The sequence below is a fragment of the Poromitra crassiceps genome, assembly GCF_964638095.1.
Source record: "Poromitra crassiceps genome assembly, chromosome: 18".
Taxonomy (NCBI): Eukaryota; Metazoa; Chordata; class Actinopteri; order Beryciformes; family Melamphaidae; genus Poromitra; species Poromitra crassiceps.
Genome location: NC_139636.1, coordinates 26,875,043 through 26,892,693, shown reverse-complemented (window position 1 = coordinate 26,892,693; position 17,651 = coordinate 26,875,043). Strand labels below are relative to the sequence as shown.

Here is a 17,651-nt window from a genome sequence, read left to right as displayed (position 1 = left end):
CATCTTACAGTGGGGCACCAAACCCAAACCACCCTCATTTTAATAATACCATGGATATAAGACGTCTTCCATGGTGGTAGGGCCGCCAGAGTTCAGAAATAAGTGAGGTCCAGAACTTTCATCAAAGCTGCACAATTTGTCACAATTTACTCTCACTCTTGTGTGTGTGTGTGTGTGTGTGTGCGTGTGTGTGTGTGTGTGTGTGTGTGTGTGTGTGTGTGTGTGTGTGTGTCAGAATAAGAAACATTGTGACTACTTTAATAACTAAAACAATGAAGTGCATCAGTTAAAATCTCCGCAAAAGACTGAAGACCATATGACCTTGAAAAACACTGAGCTGCAGTTATCAATAATTTTTGAAAATGGGAGATATGTGCGATTTTGACAATTTTGAAGATTGGATGACAACCACTATTTTCTGAAAATGGATAAGAATAACCCACTTATCGTCAATACCTGGACATCCAATACATTTTCCGAATGGTTTACGTGTCTACATTCTGGGTCTAGAGCAGGGATGGGCAACTTTGATGATAGAGAGGGCCACACAAAAAATGTCCTCGCTACCAGTGGGCCAGATTGTGACCGTGCACTTCCACCAGTAGCCTACTGTAGCCCTATCACTCCCAATTATAGCTACTAGTTTGATGAAAAGTATGAAATATATACTGGTAATCAAAGTTTATTATACCACCATCCTAGAGCTCACATTTTATAAGTAAAAGAAATGCTGTCACATCACATTGAAATGGTTACTATATGAGGCTATTATTTCATAGCACGTAATGTCATTTGGGTCTTTCGATTCACAAGGGACTCAGCTCTGTTGCCAGATCCAATTTCTACATTTCCATGATCAGATGATATCATCATCTAATGACAAAATTCTTCTCAGAAGTCCCCTCCCCCCACATTATAAAATGGGGATGTGTGGTCTAATCTGTGGTTGGTATCAGACAGGTCTGATTTCAGTTTTCTCATACCCTCAAGCCCTTCTTTTTAGCCCATATCTAAAAAGCAAGCAAAATATTCCACCAGAGCACTGTACTGTAGGCCGACCATTGAAGCATTGAAAGTATATTCATTCTGGGGTGATGTATTCCTTTGACGTGAAGCATTTTTCGGAACACCTGTCCTATTCCATGATTTCCATCAGTCTTGGGCACTGACAGAAATGGGGGAATTCAGGTCAATTTTAAGAGACAGAGAAATTAGTTCTCTTGGCTCTTGTGATTGCCCTGCAGTCACGGTGTATCCTAACTATTGTTTCCTGAGTGTGTGACTGACTGTATTTTATCTGTTTATTTTGTGTTTGTGTGTATTGATGCAACTGTCTTTATGCTGCCGTTTTGGCCAGGTCGCTCTTGGAAAAGAGGTTTTAATCTCAATGAGTTTTTTTACCTGGTTAAATAAAGGATATTGATATTGATTGAGAAAGTATATTGAAAGCTTTCAGCGGTTGGTTACGTCTCTCCTCTCTCTTGCACTGTCAGTGAAAATGTAATTTGTCAGATGTAGAAAATGGCAGGATGCTGACTGCTGATATTGGGAAAGGAAATGGAGCAGGTTCTTAGACCAAATAGTTGTGCATTACACTGTAACCGTCATTACACTGTAACCGTTATTGGCTCTGCTGTGTCTGCATTTCCAATCAGAATTTTTAAACCTATCCAGGGAAAGCCAACTGAGCATAATTACTCTTTTCCATCAATGCCATGCTGAAACACCTGCTGCACCTGCTACACATAGTACTGCGGCTGCCCAGTACAACGCACACACACGCGCACACACACACACACACACACACACACACACACACACACACACACACACACACACACACACACACACACACACACACACACACACACACACACACACACACAGGTGTCTCTCTCTCTCTCGCTCCCTCTCTCTTTCAATTGTGATAGACCCAATCGATGGCACTCAGGTCCAGATGTGTGTGTGTGTGTGTGTGTGTGTGTGTGTGTGTGTGTGTGTGTGTGTGTGTGTGTGTGTGCATGCATGCATGTGTGTGTGGCTGGACTTCAAAGAGATATGTGATACCAAACCATCTGCAGTGTTTGAAATCTGTCCAATCAGAGTCCAGTCTGCAGCGTTTGAAATCTGTCCAATCAAAGTCCAGTCTGCAGCATTTGAAATGAAAGGCTGTTTATCTGGTTTGAATTCGAATGAGTCCATCTCTCTCTCTCTCTCTCTCTCTCTCTCTCTCTCTCTCTCTCAATTGTGATAAAACAAAATCGATGGCACTCGGCTCCAGGTATGTGTGTGTGTGTGTGTGTGTGTGTGTGTGATACCCCACTTAATTAGTCAACCCTAATGTGAAGTGTTACCAAGAATACTCCACTGCCAGCACAATTGTGATTCCTATACAAAAATGTAAAATTTAAGAAAGAAGCAACATAATACAAAGAGACAACATTAAACATGTAAATGTAAAATGGTTTTATTTGACTCACATCTCACATTTGCACCCGTCTTATCCAGTGTGTGACTGTATTGTAAATAGGCATCCAGCTGTAATCTAAATGTCAGCAAGCCAGACCCAGTCAGTCCAGTAGATTAGTATCTCGTGTGTATGAGAAAATAAGGCAAAGCTCTGTACCAAGTTAGGATTTATCAGTTTAATTTCTGCTAGACTTGTCATGTAATGATGTTTCCTTCTTGGTAATGCACCCATCAAGCTAATTGGCATCCCTTGATAAAAGGAACAAACTGCTACCACCTGCAGTGTGTGTTCTGTTTCAAGGTTGGTGGCTCTTCTCGTGTTTGACACTCTACAAGGACACTTGTCCAATGAGTGATAATTGCATTTGTAGGGATTTGGTGTGACATGCATGGTGAGTGAGGTGCATGTCAAAGAGTTGTTAATTGAGGCCGATGCTACTGAGAATAGCTATTATGCATGCACAAGCTTATTTCTTTTGTTGAAGAGCCTCATTGTTCTATTAATAGACTTCCATCCATCAGACAACCCTCAGACACCCCCCCCCCCCACACACACACACACACACACACACACACATTTTTCAGAGCACATAGAAATTATAGTATTAAGTAACCTAATTATGTCATGTTGTTTTCACAGGAGCACATTTGTGTTGCTGCAACAGTATATCAACAAAACTTTGCAAATTTGATTATGCATTATTTATTGTCTTCAGCATAGTGCGATGCATAATTGAATGAAAATGTGTAATTCGTTAAAATTACAATACAACAATAAAGCAGATTGTACTTTGTTGCATTTGAAGATGAAGATGAAAAGGAAATGAATGGTTCTGTTGGTAAGCACTAAAACGCTTGGCCTTGGCTCAGTAGATTAGATCTGAGGAGGGACTTTATGTAGCCAACAAAGACACTCACTGTATTTTGATTCCTTTAAAATGTTGTGTGTACAGTACACACCAGGCAGAGGCCTCTGGAGACATTCGCTTGTTTAATCATGCTTTCATATGTGCAGTGGGATACAAGCCGACAGCTGATTGATCATCAAAACGGTGTATTTGAACATCGAAACTGAACAAAATGGAAATGAAAAAAGTGTCAAATGACATACCATCTTCTACATTATTTTCACTTGGATAGTTGTTTGACGACACTGAGGAAGGCCTGTGTGCCGGAACTGTTTGTGCTGTGCTGCTGCCCTACCCAGACTACAGGTATTAAACCTTCAAAAATACCTTTTTTTGTTTGCTGGCGTTTCCTGCTGTGACTTGGATAGTTCTAACCTGTTTTCCAGTAATTCTACATTGCCTTATTTTAATATGGTTCATACATTAAGGTGGCAGCCTGGTGGGGACAAAGCAATCCCACCTGCTATGTGCAAGTATAGGATGAACATTGTCCTGGCTTACTGAACCTGGGAGGATGCCCTTTTAAAATATTCTATCAGAGGAAATATGATTGGTGACTATAAAGAAATATCACTTACAGCTCGCTATTCACTTCACTCTCATGGCTGACATTTTGCAGTCAAAACTTGAACTTTAAGCATTTATCCAAGGTAAAGTTTAAAAGGACTCTCTCTCTCTCTCTCTCTCTCTCTCTCTCTCTCTCTCTCTCTCTCTCTCTCTCTCTCTCTCTCGGTGGAACATTCCCTTTGGATTCACCACACATTTTAGAGGTTCTATTAAAGTTTTTGTTGTTACCATCAAACATGAGACTATATTTTTTTTTTACTGCATCCTGGCAGCTTTGTAAATCCATACTTTCCATATCTTTATTTTGAGCTACATCAAAGTCTGTGAAATAGGAAAAATTCTGCCTAGAATATGGTCCAAAAACACTGCTGGTGTAAGTGAAGATGAAGTCTATAATATAAGTCTCCTGAGACCTCCCTCCCTCAGCTGTGTTGGGTCTGTTCATTTGTCCTGGCTGAGCAGAGAATCTGAACCACAACAATAACCATCGTAATCTACAATAAGCATCCTAATTTGTTTTGGCTGGCAAGATGAAAGTTCTGTGCGCTTGTTGGCTCAAGCTTTTTGAAAGACACGAAACATGGAGTACAAAGTGACCCCCCCCACACACACACACACACACACACTCAAGCAAAACAGCAAAACAGTGGAATGGCGAATGATGGGAATCTGTGTTTGACTTTGCTTGTTGACATTTACTTGAAAGCTATTTGGATTTAAAATTATATGCAACATCTCATTTGAGATTGCTTCTCTGTAGATTCTTAACGGCTTCCTGACGCTTGCAAATAGTGAATACTATAATCAGATGTGAAGCTCTTAGTCTGCTGTACAAATCAAAATATGAGATCCATGGTACTTATGTAGCTCATTAATTTCTCTGGCCAATCTTGCACATCATATTGTGTTAGCAGTTGGCGGGGATGTGCTGTTTTTTTGGATGAGCTATAAATACGAAACTAGAATAACCGCATCGCGGTTGTATGCAAGTAAAGTTCCAGTCTACATCCATGTCTGTCCAGGCTGATACCTTGAACCACACAGCGCCGTGGTGTGGCCATTCAGCCTTATGGCACTTTAGGTAATGTTTGGGGGTACCTCAACAACATGGCTAATCATTTTCAACATGGAAAACGACCTACTCCTAAACCACCCACATCCCCCAGCCACTCCCCCTACCCATCCCTCGAACCCCGACTCGCTACGACTTTCCTATCCCTAGCTACCGCCCCTTTTCCCTAGCTCCACCCCTTCCCTCACCATGGCCCTTCCCACCACCACATCCCCCTATGCATCGCTCGAACCCCGATTCTCTACGACCTTCCTATCCCTAGCTACAGCAGCTTCCCTAGGCCCGCCCCTTAATGATCACGCCCCCTCCAACCACCCACATCCCCTAGCCATTCCCCCAACCCACCCCTCGAATCCTGACTCTAGTGGGGCATTTTAAGAAAAACAAATAAAGTAATTATATGAAATATTGTGTTTCAAAGCCTATGCGCAGCTGCTGTGTCATGAGACTTTCACATTGGAGGGAATTCAAGAATACAAAATGTAATGATGCATCTTTTTCATACAATACTCACATACTATATGCTGTACTGTATATACAGTGGTTTCTGAAATGACATGGTCTCCAAAATGAAAACTATAACACTTCAAATCGTTTATTTTCTGAAAAATAATTTATTTCCAGAGTAAAATAAATGATATGTTGCCATACAAAAAGTGTAAGAAAGGGGACAATGCCAAAACTGTAACTGTAGAGAGATCAGTAACATAACAAGTCATATGTGCCGTGTAGCGTTAAAGAGCTCTTCAAAAACATACAGGAATAACTTGTACACACATCCTGCTGTAGCATTTTGTAACTTCTATTCCAGATATTACAGGCCTAGTTTCTTTTTCCTTGCCCCAATAATGCAACACACTGCTATGAATTGTCCCAAATCTTCTGTGATATCAGTCACACACATATTCATACATTTAGATTATATATTTTGATAACTGTCCTTTCAAATACAATCTAATAAACACATTCTGAGCCTAATGAAACAAATATATTACTCCTAATCTGTTTTACTTGAATGTCAAAACATAAAAATATTCTTTGATTGTTTTCTTTGCTCTTCCACTAGGTGCAAAAGTCAAAAGAAAAATATAAATAACATTCTTATTTGGATAATCCCTCATTAAGACATATTAGGCTGAATAAACTCTGCAGATGAAAAAAACAAACAAACATGGAAATGCAACAAACTGCTATAATGAAAAACAAACTGGCAGACAAGACTCATGATAAAGATGCAAGTATTAGATATGAATTGCACAACGTTTGCACCTATAAAAGACAGACTCCACAGTCTAGTCTAAGCAGTATCAAAAACAGTGTCTATGATCCAGCAAGAGAACAAGAATTTGAACAGTGTATGATGACATAAAACACCACCTGATCTACTATTACTAGACTTCTGACAATTAAACGCATCTAACAGGCCATTGTAACAAGCCATTTGAGAGTGATTCTGTTCTCTTTTACAGTTCATAAGAAACCTTTCTGAAATAATGAATTATGTTTGTAAACACTTGGCAACTTTTAAATATGAATAAATGAAGAACCACCAAAACGTGTTTTTTCTTTTTTCTTTTTTTTTTTAATAACAATCTCATTTGTGAGAGAAAAATGGCAGACAGGACACACAGTGCCCTGACTGAAAGGAAACTGTCATTTTCAACACAGATCACTGGAATCATGACCGACCTAAAAGAATATGGCAACTATCGTTGTAGCATCCTCTCAAACCCACTAATACTCAACTAGGACTTTAGGACTGAGCCAGACAGTACTGTAAGTTGTCTTCTACCACCAAATCAACACGGGAATTCACTGGCACTGGACAACACCTCGCTGATAAGATAATGACTAAAATGGACCCTTTCAACGGTGACCCGATGTGAAGCAGAGAGCAGTGGCAGTCTCCTGTGACCTGAACAGGCCCATTAAATAGATCACCTTTAGGAAAACGTTATTTTAAATCCTTTCAAGAAAAGAGGAATAAAATCATAACTATATTCCTTTTGAGAGAATTTCAATAGACTACGTTGTCCTTCTCTTGCCTTACACACTATAAAACTGACTCCATATTCTCGCATAACTCGTGGTCCTCTAGGTTATATATAAACTTCGTCCTGTCGGCTAGTTTGGGACCGTCCATGTCCGTGAGAGAGGGGTAGAACTCGGTTGCCGTCATGTAACCCTCGTGACTCTTGATGTACTTCTTGTAGTTCCTGCGTAAGCAGTACCAGGTGGTCGTGTACAGGAGGAAGGCGATGCCCTTGAGAATAATGGCAAGGCTCACATACAGGTGCCTGTAAGCGACATTGTCATACAGCAAGCACGCTCCCTTTACGCCACACTCGGAACTCCAGAAAAGGCACGTGGAGTCGATCCCAGCACCAAAGATCAGAGGAGGGGGGATAAATCCTGTAAAACAGAGAAACAATTGATTGGACCAATAACTCATCGCAGTCCATTTAATCTCTATTTCGCCACAAAAAGGTTCAGATACATAAGAAAAACACAAGATAAGAACTAGAAATAACCGCCTCGCAGTTGTAAGTTTCAGTTTACATCCACAGATGCACATCTGTCCAGACAAATAAAATATACTATACTATATACTATATATATATATATACTATAATTATATAGTAAATATGTAGTGAAGACTTTGAAGGAATTTAATAAAAGGTATTAAGTGAATGTTTTGCCGAAATGGAAGCTATCACTACAGAATATTGACATGTATGGTGGTTCCAGTTAATCATTTCCAGTGAGAAACATGCTGTCTTCACTCAGAGACAATTCTTTTTTAGAACAGAGGACTGACAAGAGAGCTTTGTCACACGGTGCAACGACAATCACCTGAAGCTCAATATAAGCAAAACCAATGAGCTTGTGGTGGGACGTACGTACATATGTACGTACGTATGTACGTACAATATGTACGTACGTACAGACAACTCGAAAACATAGTGGCTCCGTCCATGGCTTTCTTTATTCTGGGTCAATGCCATGCTTATCCCCTTGATTTTCTGATTCTATTGTGTGATATATTTAAACCTGAGATGGCCCTTTGTTGAAAAAGACTAAGTTAGGAAATTATTTTGTATATTCCTTTTGTTCAGGTAGCATGGCATATTGTAATTGTGGTTAAACTGAGTTGTAATTGAGCTTAAATTGAGATGTAATTGTGAACAGTATCGTATGGCTACGGTGATTGCTCCATAACAGTTACTCCTGTACAATTACATACAAAAACATCTTCTAACAGGAAGTGGAATGCAGTTCAGATGCAGTTGTTCTTACCCAGGAGTCGGAGCAGGAGAAACAGCACTCCGAGGGCGTAGGATTTTAGCTCGGGGCTCACAGTCCTTTAAGAGACGCAGTTAGGAAAGAGACAATCAGTACCTCTACTGTTTACTGTATTCTCCAAATGTATTCCTGCATCTACACACCTAATCACATACTATACACAAAAGGACTGCACCCACATGAAAACACACGCACACGCGCACGCGCACACGCACACGCACACGCACACACACACACACACACACACGCACGCACACGCACACGCACACGCACTCACACTCACACACACACAGTCTTACCTGATGAGGATGATAACGGAGGGTGTCTGTGCCATGGCTCCGATCAGGCTGCAGGCACAGATGACACACAGGAAGATGAGGAAAGCCTCCTGGCAGCCGGGGGCGGGGCATTTCCCCGGCACCGCCGTGGCCAACGCACTGTCACTCGACACACACGTGCACCCTGACAGGTTCTGTGAACAGCAACACATGCAGAGACATTCACACAATGCACAAATAAGAAAACAATTGATTCTATACTTTTTAGGAGGTGCAGCCGAGTCTATAGGTGACGTGTGTCCATCCATCCGTTTTCACCAAGGTTCGAGCAGCGCACCTATATTAGAGGTTCGGCAGGACCTGGTTGGTTGTAGGGCAGCCAGTGACCAGGACCTGGTTGGTTGTAGGGCAGCCAGTGACCAGGACCTGGTTGGTTGTAGGGCAGCCAGTGACCAGGACCTGGTTGGTTGTAAGTAGGGATGCACGATATATCGGCAATCATATCGGTATCGGCCAATGTTGGTCAGTTTTTAACATATCGGTCATATCGGTATCGGTCAGATGTTGCAATGTTAATATCGGTTATCATTATCAGCCAAATTCTTCACATTGATATGAAATAATGCAGTAAATCTATGATTTATGGGCTTTTCCAAAGGCTTTGCAAATAAAGAAATGCATAACTTTTTCAAATTCAGTGTTAACATGTTTTTCAGTATGTACAAAATGTGATGATCATAAAAATGTGGTTTTATACAGATCATATCGACATCGGTAAATATCGGTTATCGGCCATAACAGCAATGTTAATATCGGTTATCGGCATCGGCCAAAATTTTCATATCGGTGCATCCCTAGTTGTAAGGCAACCAGGGATGATCGCGTCCCACCGAAGTCCTCGTTCGTTAGATTCGTTCGAGAGGTAGTCCGCTGATGTCCCTCGTGGAGCTCGCGCTCTCGCTCAGTGGTTTGTTTAGCGTGCATTGTCTCAGATACGTCTGTCAGAACGTAGTGAAAGTGATGGGCCCGAAGGGGATCGTATTCCTCAACTCCCATAGCCATTTCCTCAACTCGTATTCCTAGACTCCCATAGCCATGAACCATCCATGGCTATGGATGGTTCATGGCTACATCCCATAGCCATGGATGAACCATCCATGGCTATGGGAGCTGGCTCGCAACCAGCACCTTGCCACCAGCCATGCCTGCTTTGTCTTTCCTGTTTCTGAATCCTGTTCCATACCTGTTCCTGTCCTGAATCCTTCCATTGCTGAATCCTGTAAGCATAATGCTCATAGTACAACACATTGCCCTGACGTGCTGACCACCTATCGTCGTCTCTGGCATGGAGCTGATTCTCGCTTCTGTAGCTGCTTCTATCCCTGCTAGTTCTCCTGGGTGTCATGGAAGTCAAAACACTGAACTGGTCCGAAGCCTGGCTGGCTGGCTTGGAGATATGACATCACCTGTTCGATGATGTCATGATTATGGACTATAGTCTGGCTAGTTAAGACATCATCGGTGATGTCTGATGTCACAGATCGCATTGTGATGGCATCGTCGCGGTTATGATGTCATCACCAAAATGATGTCATCCAAGGATACTTCTAGGGAGCTGGCTGGATCCGAAGCCCTGGTCAGCCCTTGGTGGCGGCCATTGAATTGGTGGACGCGAAAGCTTTGTAACAGCACCGATAGGTGAGCACAAAATTTAGCCTAGGCCCCTCCCCCCCGCACCACCTCTACAAGGAAGCCAAAGTGGAGACAGAAAGCGTGTGGCTCGAAGCTGGTGAAACACACACACACACACACAAACGCACACACACACACACACACACACACACACACACACACACACACAAATGCACACACACACACACGCACGCACGCACACACACAGTGCCAGAGCGAAAACTTGGTAACAACACAGTGTAACTAAGTGACGTACATAATCTGAACTTCAAATAAAAAAACACTGCTCTGACTAAAGCAGTAGGCTAATTGTGATATTTGACGCTACTGAGCTGCAATTCTCTCTGCATGTGATTTGAATAAAGAAGACATTAATCCGCAGTCAGCATCAGGTCTCAAAGAGCCGCGGCACCACTTGATTACCCAGCATGTGATTAACTGATGACAGAACTGTGAAATACTGAGTCTCAGACTTCACTTTGAAGTCTTTACTTTGAACTAGGCAGGCTTAAAAAGACAGTGTATGGATGATTTTAATCAGCCAATAGAAAATCCCCGTCTGAGGCATCATGTGGCATTTGACCAATCGCTGCCCAAGTGCTGGTGCTGGGTAGATGCAGGTTCAAAGTTGGTTCAACTGTGAACCTTACTAGAAACCGGTTTGCTTTTCCATGGGCTAAGGCTACTGTAGCTAGAGAGCCATGTCATTATGTCACTGAATACTTCTAACATGGCTACCAGCTGCTAATATACTGTACTAGCCAATAAATGTTAGTCTAACTTCACAAATAACTATGTAACATTTTAAAATCCATTGGAATATCTTAGTTAAATGTAGATGCAAAGGATATGTAATTGACACATTTCAGCGAAATCGCTATTCACGATGTCAATAGTTCTTGGTACACACCGCAGATTCCTGCTGGCTGCTGCAATAAGCCACACTTATTTAGACACCTACAGGCTACTTTGTTTTAGTTTCAGTCAGACTTATTTAGACATCTACAGGCTACTCTGTTTTAGTTTCAGTCAGACTTATTTAGACACCTACAGGCTACTTTGTTTTAGTTTCAGTCACTTATTTAGACACCTACAGGCTACTTTGTTTTAGTTTCAGTCAGACTTATTTAGACACCTACAGGCTACTTTGTTTTAGTTTCAGTCAGACTTATTTAGACACCTACAGGCTACTTTGTTTTAGTTTCAGTCAGACTTATTTAGACACCTACAGGCTACTTTGTTTTAGTTTCAGTCAGACTTATTTAGACATCTACAGGCTACTTTGTTTTAGTTTCAGTCAGACTTATTTAGACACCTACAGGCTACTTTGTTTTAGTTTCAGTCAGACTTATTTAGACATCTACAGGCTACTTTGTTTTAGTTTCAGTCAGACTTATTTAGACATCTACAGACTACTTTGTTTTAGTTTCAGTCAGACTTATTTAGACACCTACAGGCTACTTTGTTTTAGTTTCAGTCAGACTTATTTAGACACCTACAGGCTACTTTGTTTTAGTTTCAGTCAGACTTATTTAGACACCTACAGGCTACTTTGTTTTAGTTTCAGTCAGACTTATTTAGACACCTACAGACTACTTTGTTTTAGTTTCAGTCAGACTTATTTAGACACCTACAGGCTTTGTTTTAGTTTCAGTCAGACTTATTTAGACATCTACAGACTACTTTGTTTTAGTTTCAGTCAGACTTATTTAGACACCTACAGGCTACTTTGTTTTAGTTTCAGTCAGACTTATTTAGACACCTACAGGCTACTTTGTTTTAGTTTCAGTCAGACTTATTTAGACATCTACAGACTACTTTGTTTTAGTTTCAGTCAGACTTATTTAGACACCTACAGGCTACTTTGTTTTAGTTTCAGTCAGACTTATTTAGACATCTACAGGCTACTCTGTTTTAGTTTCAGTCAGACTTATTTAGACATCTACAGACTACTTTGTTTTAGTTTCAGTCAGACTTATTTAGACAACCTCAGGCTACTTTGTTTTAGTTTCAGTCAGACTTATTTAGACACCTACAGGCTACTCTGTTTTAGTTTCAGTCAGACTTATTTAGACATCTACAGGCTACTTTGTTTTAGTTTCAGTCAGACTTATTTAGACAACCTCAGGCTACTTTGTTTTAGTTTCAGTCAGACTTATTTAGACACCTACAGGCTACTTTGTTTTAGTTTCAGTCAGACTTATTTAGACATCTACAGGCTACTTTGTTTTAGTTTCAGTCAGACTTATTTAGACAACCTCAGGCTACTGTGTTTTAGTTTCAGTCAGACTTATTTAGACACCTACAGCCTACTTTGTTTTAGTTTCAGTCAGACTTATTTAGACATCTACAGGCTACTTTGTTTTAGTTTCAGTCAGACTTATTTAGACATCTACAGGCTACTTTGTTTTAGTTTCAGTCAGACTTATTTAGACATCTACAGGCTACTCTGTTTTAGTTAAGACTTTGGATGCAATTATTTATTTAGATACGAGCATACTTCACTCCGTGTATCTCTCCATTCATCCAGCCACTTGGCTGTGCTGTGCTTGCTTTGTCTGCAGAAGTGATAATGCCGCCCCCAGCCCCCTGACGTAAGCAGTTCTTTCGTCTAGTCCAGCAAAGAGTTGGTGCCACGTTGGAACCAGTTCTCCTGAGCGAGAGCCAGTTCTTTGGCTGTCAAAATGCAAAGAACTAGTTCAAGACTAGGCACTGGCTCCGAACCAACCAACCCCTGCAATTGCCAGTGTAAAAAGGGGCATAAATCCACTCCAGAGATTATATTTTCATTTTTGCTGATGTGAGGGAACTTGTCTGCAACTATGAAAAAAAGACCTTGAGGCTGAAGACCTGAGAGACGCTTGACGAGGACCCTGTGCTGGTGGATCTGCTGCAGCCGGCGAAGCAGGCAGACAGGTAGGTGACGTCGTTGGAGCCGCACACGGGGCTGATGGTGGAGGTGAGACAGTTGCACTGACTGTTGCACGGAGCCTCTGGCGGGTGACCCACCCGCAGTGTCCTGAACACACAGAGACGTGGGAAATGTCAATATCTATTCTCACTCAAAACCACCAACTGTGTGTGAATGAGGAACAAACAGAATGAGAGAAGCTCGGTAAAGTCCTCTCCTCCAGTAGAAATACAAGCCTTTACCTTTGGCACTGTTACAGGACACTAAGAGTCAAACACGTCGGCTATGCATATTTACTGTAGATAAAGTAGGTTTCATTCGCTGTCAGTGTCTGGGACAGAGATCGAAAAAAGGTGTCATAAAGATGTCATAACCAGGGCAATAGTGTTCCTGGTCATTTACATAAGAACCATAACCAGGGCAATATAGTCATCCTGGTCAGCAGTGCATGATGCAAATGGACGGCGATAAGTTCAGCGCGCTCTTACTCGTTGCCATATGCGACGGTCACTCCGGCGACGGGGCCCGTGTCACAACCCAGGAACAGGAAGGAGACGTAGCAGGCGGTGGAGATCAGGTTGACCAGCATGGCCATGCGGATGGCTCCCAGCGCCGACAGGTTCAGCTTCTTCACCAGCAGGCCGCCCATGAAGATCCCCAGGCATGCACAGGGAATGGCCGTCATACCTTCAGAGAGTGGAGCCAAGGCTTGTTTATCATACTGGAACGCAAATGTGTATAGATAGGGTAGACCTGTGGTTCCTAAACTTTTTTTGGCACCCCCTTTACCCGACTACAATATTTTGCTTAGAAAACGGCAAGAGAAAATTATAGCATATTTGATGCAATGGATAAATGAATGGTAAGCCAATCTTTGAAGAATTTTCCAGTTTCCCCTTTCTCTCAATCAATCAATCAATCAATCAATCAATCAATCAATCAATCAATCAATCAATCAATCAATCAGTTTAATACATGTCCCAGAAGGGCACTTTGGTTCACATCAGGCAGTAGTGGATATTACAACATCATTACTAGTTTGAGAGTAGTAATAAAGGCACACTTCAGAATTGTAATACATTATTACTAGTTTGAAAAAGTAATAAAGGCACACTTCAATATTATACAACAACAACAACAACAAGTAGCCCCTGTATTACCCCTACTCCCCAGCTTGGGAACCACTAGGGTAGATGAGAGGGTCATATGAATGTGTGTGTGTCTGAGTGTGCTAAATACAAACCTAAGAGCTGATTGGCCGAGCTGGTGGTCAGGTTGAACTGCTGCTCTAGGTATTTCCCCAGGAAGGCGGCAAAGCCAGCCACCACACCGATCTCCATACAGGCAGCCAGGACGATGCAGGTGAACACCGGGTTGGAGAGGAGGTGCTTGGTCACCTTGGGGATCACTGGTGAGATGGTGGAATCGGGGAGTTATTCAAGGAGTATCTTAATCCATTGGGCTGGCATGCTGGGCAGCTTGTTCAATATTTAATCTCAAGCTGGATCGATAAGACCATAAGACTTGCTTGTTGCTTTTATGTTTTTGACACCTCTCTTACATTTTTGTGCATGGAGCAGATGGAACACACGAGGAGACACATGAATTAATGTGCAAAAATCTGTTAAATCAATTAGTAACTCCCTTGATGAATTAATGAGGTCCAACACACAATTATCGGTAAAAAAAACATTTGTTCACATTTATGCTAAAAACTACTGTTATGATTCATGGTGTGGTATACAAGTGCACAATGCAAATCTTAATTATGTGTTAAATACATAATACGTTTATACAGTACGACTACAACTTAGAACTATTCCAAACTAATTAAAACAGCACCTTTCCGATTTTCCACTATCATTATCCTCCTCACAGTCTCATTCACTATTGATAGATTGGTAGAATACAACAAAAATAAATATTTTTCAGTGCCTGTCATGTATGTGTGTGTGTGTGTGTGTGTGTGTGTGTGTGTGTGTCTATATATCTATAGCTATATGTATGTATGTATGTATGTATGTATGTATGTATATTAATACATGTAGAATACATGTGAGCTTGTGATGTTTTTTATTGTCAAATAATGTGAATCTGCACTAAAACACTGCAACGTCCCAGCTGCTCTCTCACCTCTGAGCTGCTGACAGCAGGTGGGGCTGTTTGCAGGCTCGTGGTTGTGCACCGCTCCATTGCTGGGCTTGGCAGTCTCATAGTCTGCGTTCAGAGCGGGAGGGAGCATGGCCTGCTCGCTGTCCGGCCCGCCCTCCCCCTCCCGCGGCGGCAGGGACTGAGGGAAGCCGAACATCAGGAGGGCAGAGAAGAAGAGTAAGGCACCACACAGGAGGAAGCCCGCCCACCATGCCCCGATCCACCGGGGGTCGTCTGGCGTGATGTTCAGCTTACCTGCAGAGGGAGGAGGGGCAGACACAGAGGTCACTAAACTGCAAACACACAGACAGGCGGCCGTGTGAAGTACCGGTAATGTAACACCTTAGAAATAATAATAACTCACTGGTGTCAATGAAGATAGCATCCACATAGAACTTGGTGCAGAGGGATCCCAGGATGAAGCCGCAGGCAGGCCCAAACACCAGAGTAGAAAAAAGGATTCCTGTGCAAAAAAACAAAACAAACAAAAAACAACTTCAGCGTTGTTCAGTTTATGCTATCTTTAGATACTATCTTTAGTAGATGCCATCTTTTAGTTTATTTGGCAAACAATTTCTCAAACACCATACTCGAGAGCTTTTATAGTGATCCAGGATATGAAATTAAAGTCTAAAACAGTGTCATTGAACTTATGCATACAGCATGACTGATCAAAAACACAAAGCAACAGGTCAAACTGGCAATAATTTAGGCAGCAAGGAAGCAGCTGTGAAGTTTTGGTTGTGATGCACATGCCGAAGTCCACCACTGGGAGGCAAGTCTTGCTCACTTCATGGGGCTTTTTCCATAAGGTGCTGTGAGAAGAAGGCAGAAAGAAGCAGCAGCAATACAAACAGAGGCAACATTTGCATCTTGGCCAACAAGCAAGATCAAAGCATGCCATGTAAACCACAGGCAAACACAGCAGTGGGGGGAAAAACTCCCACACAAGGATTCTAGTAGTTATGATCAGGGGGCTCACCAAGTTCGTTGGCAGGGTAACTAATTGATACACACGCACACACACGAGAGACAACAGGACCGCTTGTGTTGTCCCAAGTTGCTCCAGTGGGCAGCTGCAGTTAAAATGTCTAGCTTGATCCCAAATCTTCATTAAAGTGCTGTTAGGGAGTGTCTGGCACAGCGACTCAGACCTCAGGCACACACACAGATAATGAAGAAGACTCTATTTGGGAAACAAAACTCTCCCTGACGACTGAATATCCCGTGATCTCTGGTATTATTACGGACTAAGCATGAAGTGCAGTGTCGTGTAGTGTTTCAGACAAATAGTGACCAGATGTAGTTTGAGGTTTGACCAGCACGGTTCACAAGAATGGTAAATACTAGGGATGGGCATTTCTAGCAAAAACACTATTCGAAATTCGCTGGCCAAATTCGAATTTAATTCGAAATTCGAAAATAAAAATAAAAATGTAAAAAAAATTAAAAATGTACGTAATTTTTTTTTTTTTTTTTTTTAAGAACATGTTACATGACATTGACATTTTCGAAAATAAAAAACAGTTTTGACAATCATGAGTGGTTCATTAAATATTTAGTAGGCTCAGGTCTGAGTGCCAAAGGGGTGCCAAAGTCACCCCCTCTCCCTCTTCATGGGATTTCATCCACCATTCATTTTTCCATAAACCTTGCTTAAAATGCTTATAAAAATTGTTTTACTTGCTCAAACCAAGCGATTTGACTATACTTAGAATCAGGGGAGACAATGCAACATTTCACTAAAAAAAAAAAAAAAAAAAATTTTTTTTTTTTCGAATTTCGAATTTCAATAATAAAAGTCGACCTTGATAATAACAACGATTATTCGAAAATTCGAAATTCGATGCCCATCCCTAGTAAATACTGGCTTCAAATCACCACTAGGGATGGGACGATATATCGCAATGAAATATATCCAAATACAAAAAATAAAAAATACAATACGTATGTGGGGCAGAAAAAAGAGTTGTGATATTAGCTCAGTTTTTTCTGCTGTATTAATCCCAATGACGGCTTGCCCATCACAATTTCACAAGTTCTCAATTCAAATTATATTATTTGCACTTTGTATTGACATGTTTAAATGGTTGTTTACATTCTAGCAAGCCAATGTCATTGCTAGAAAGATTTGTGGCTCAGAAATACGGCAAATAATTTTTTTGTCATTGAACTTTTATTTTCATGGTTGTATTGAATCAATGTTACGATACGCCCTGAGTGAAGATTATATTCATGATGTCAGTCTGAGCTAATTTTGTTCAAGGGATAGTTCATATTTCTTTAAAGTCTAGGCCTAT

General features: G+C 41.4%; 1 protein-coding gene across 2 annotated transcripts in view; it reads right to left on the bottom strand.

Moving 5' to 3' along the window:
• Positions 1–6,538: 6,538 nt before the first annotated feature.
• Positions 6,539–17,651, bottom strand: part of slco3a1a (solute carrier organic anion transporter family member 3A1a) — a 58,541-nt gene continuing 47,428 nt past the window's right edge. The window contains exons 3-10 of one of the 2 annotated variants that reach the window (XM_083655022.1): positions 15,716–15,814; positions 15,334–15,606; positions 14,444–14,608; positions 13,689–13,887; positions 13,125–13,308; positions 8,619–8,791; positions 8,314–8,378; positions 6,539–7,428 (exon numbers count right to left, since the gene is read on the bottom strand). In XM_083655022.1, the coding sequence (XP_083511148.1) occupies positions 7,070–7,428; positions 8,314–8,378; positions 8,619–8,791; positions 13,125–13,308; positions 13,689–13,887; positions 14,444–14,608; positions 15,334–15,606; positions 15,716–15,814 (1,517 nt within the window). In that variant the 3' untranslated portion in view covers positions 6,539–7,069. The remainder of the gene's footprint in view (positions 7,429–8,313; positions 8,379–8,618; positions 8,792–13,124; positions 13,309–13,688; positions 13,888–14,443; positions 14,609–15,333; positions 15,607–15,715; positions 15,815–17,651) is intronic. The other variant, XM_083655023.1, reaches the window with a different exon arrangement.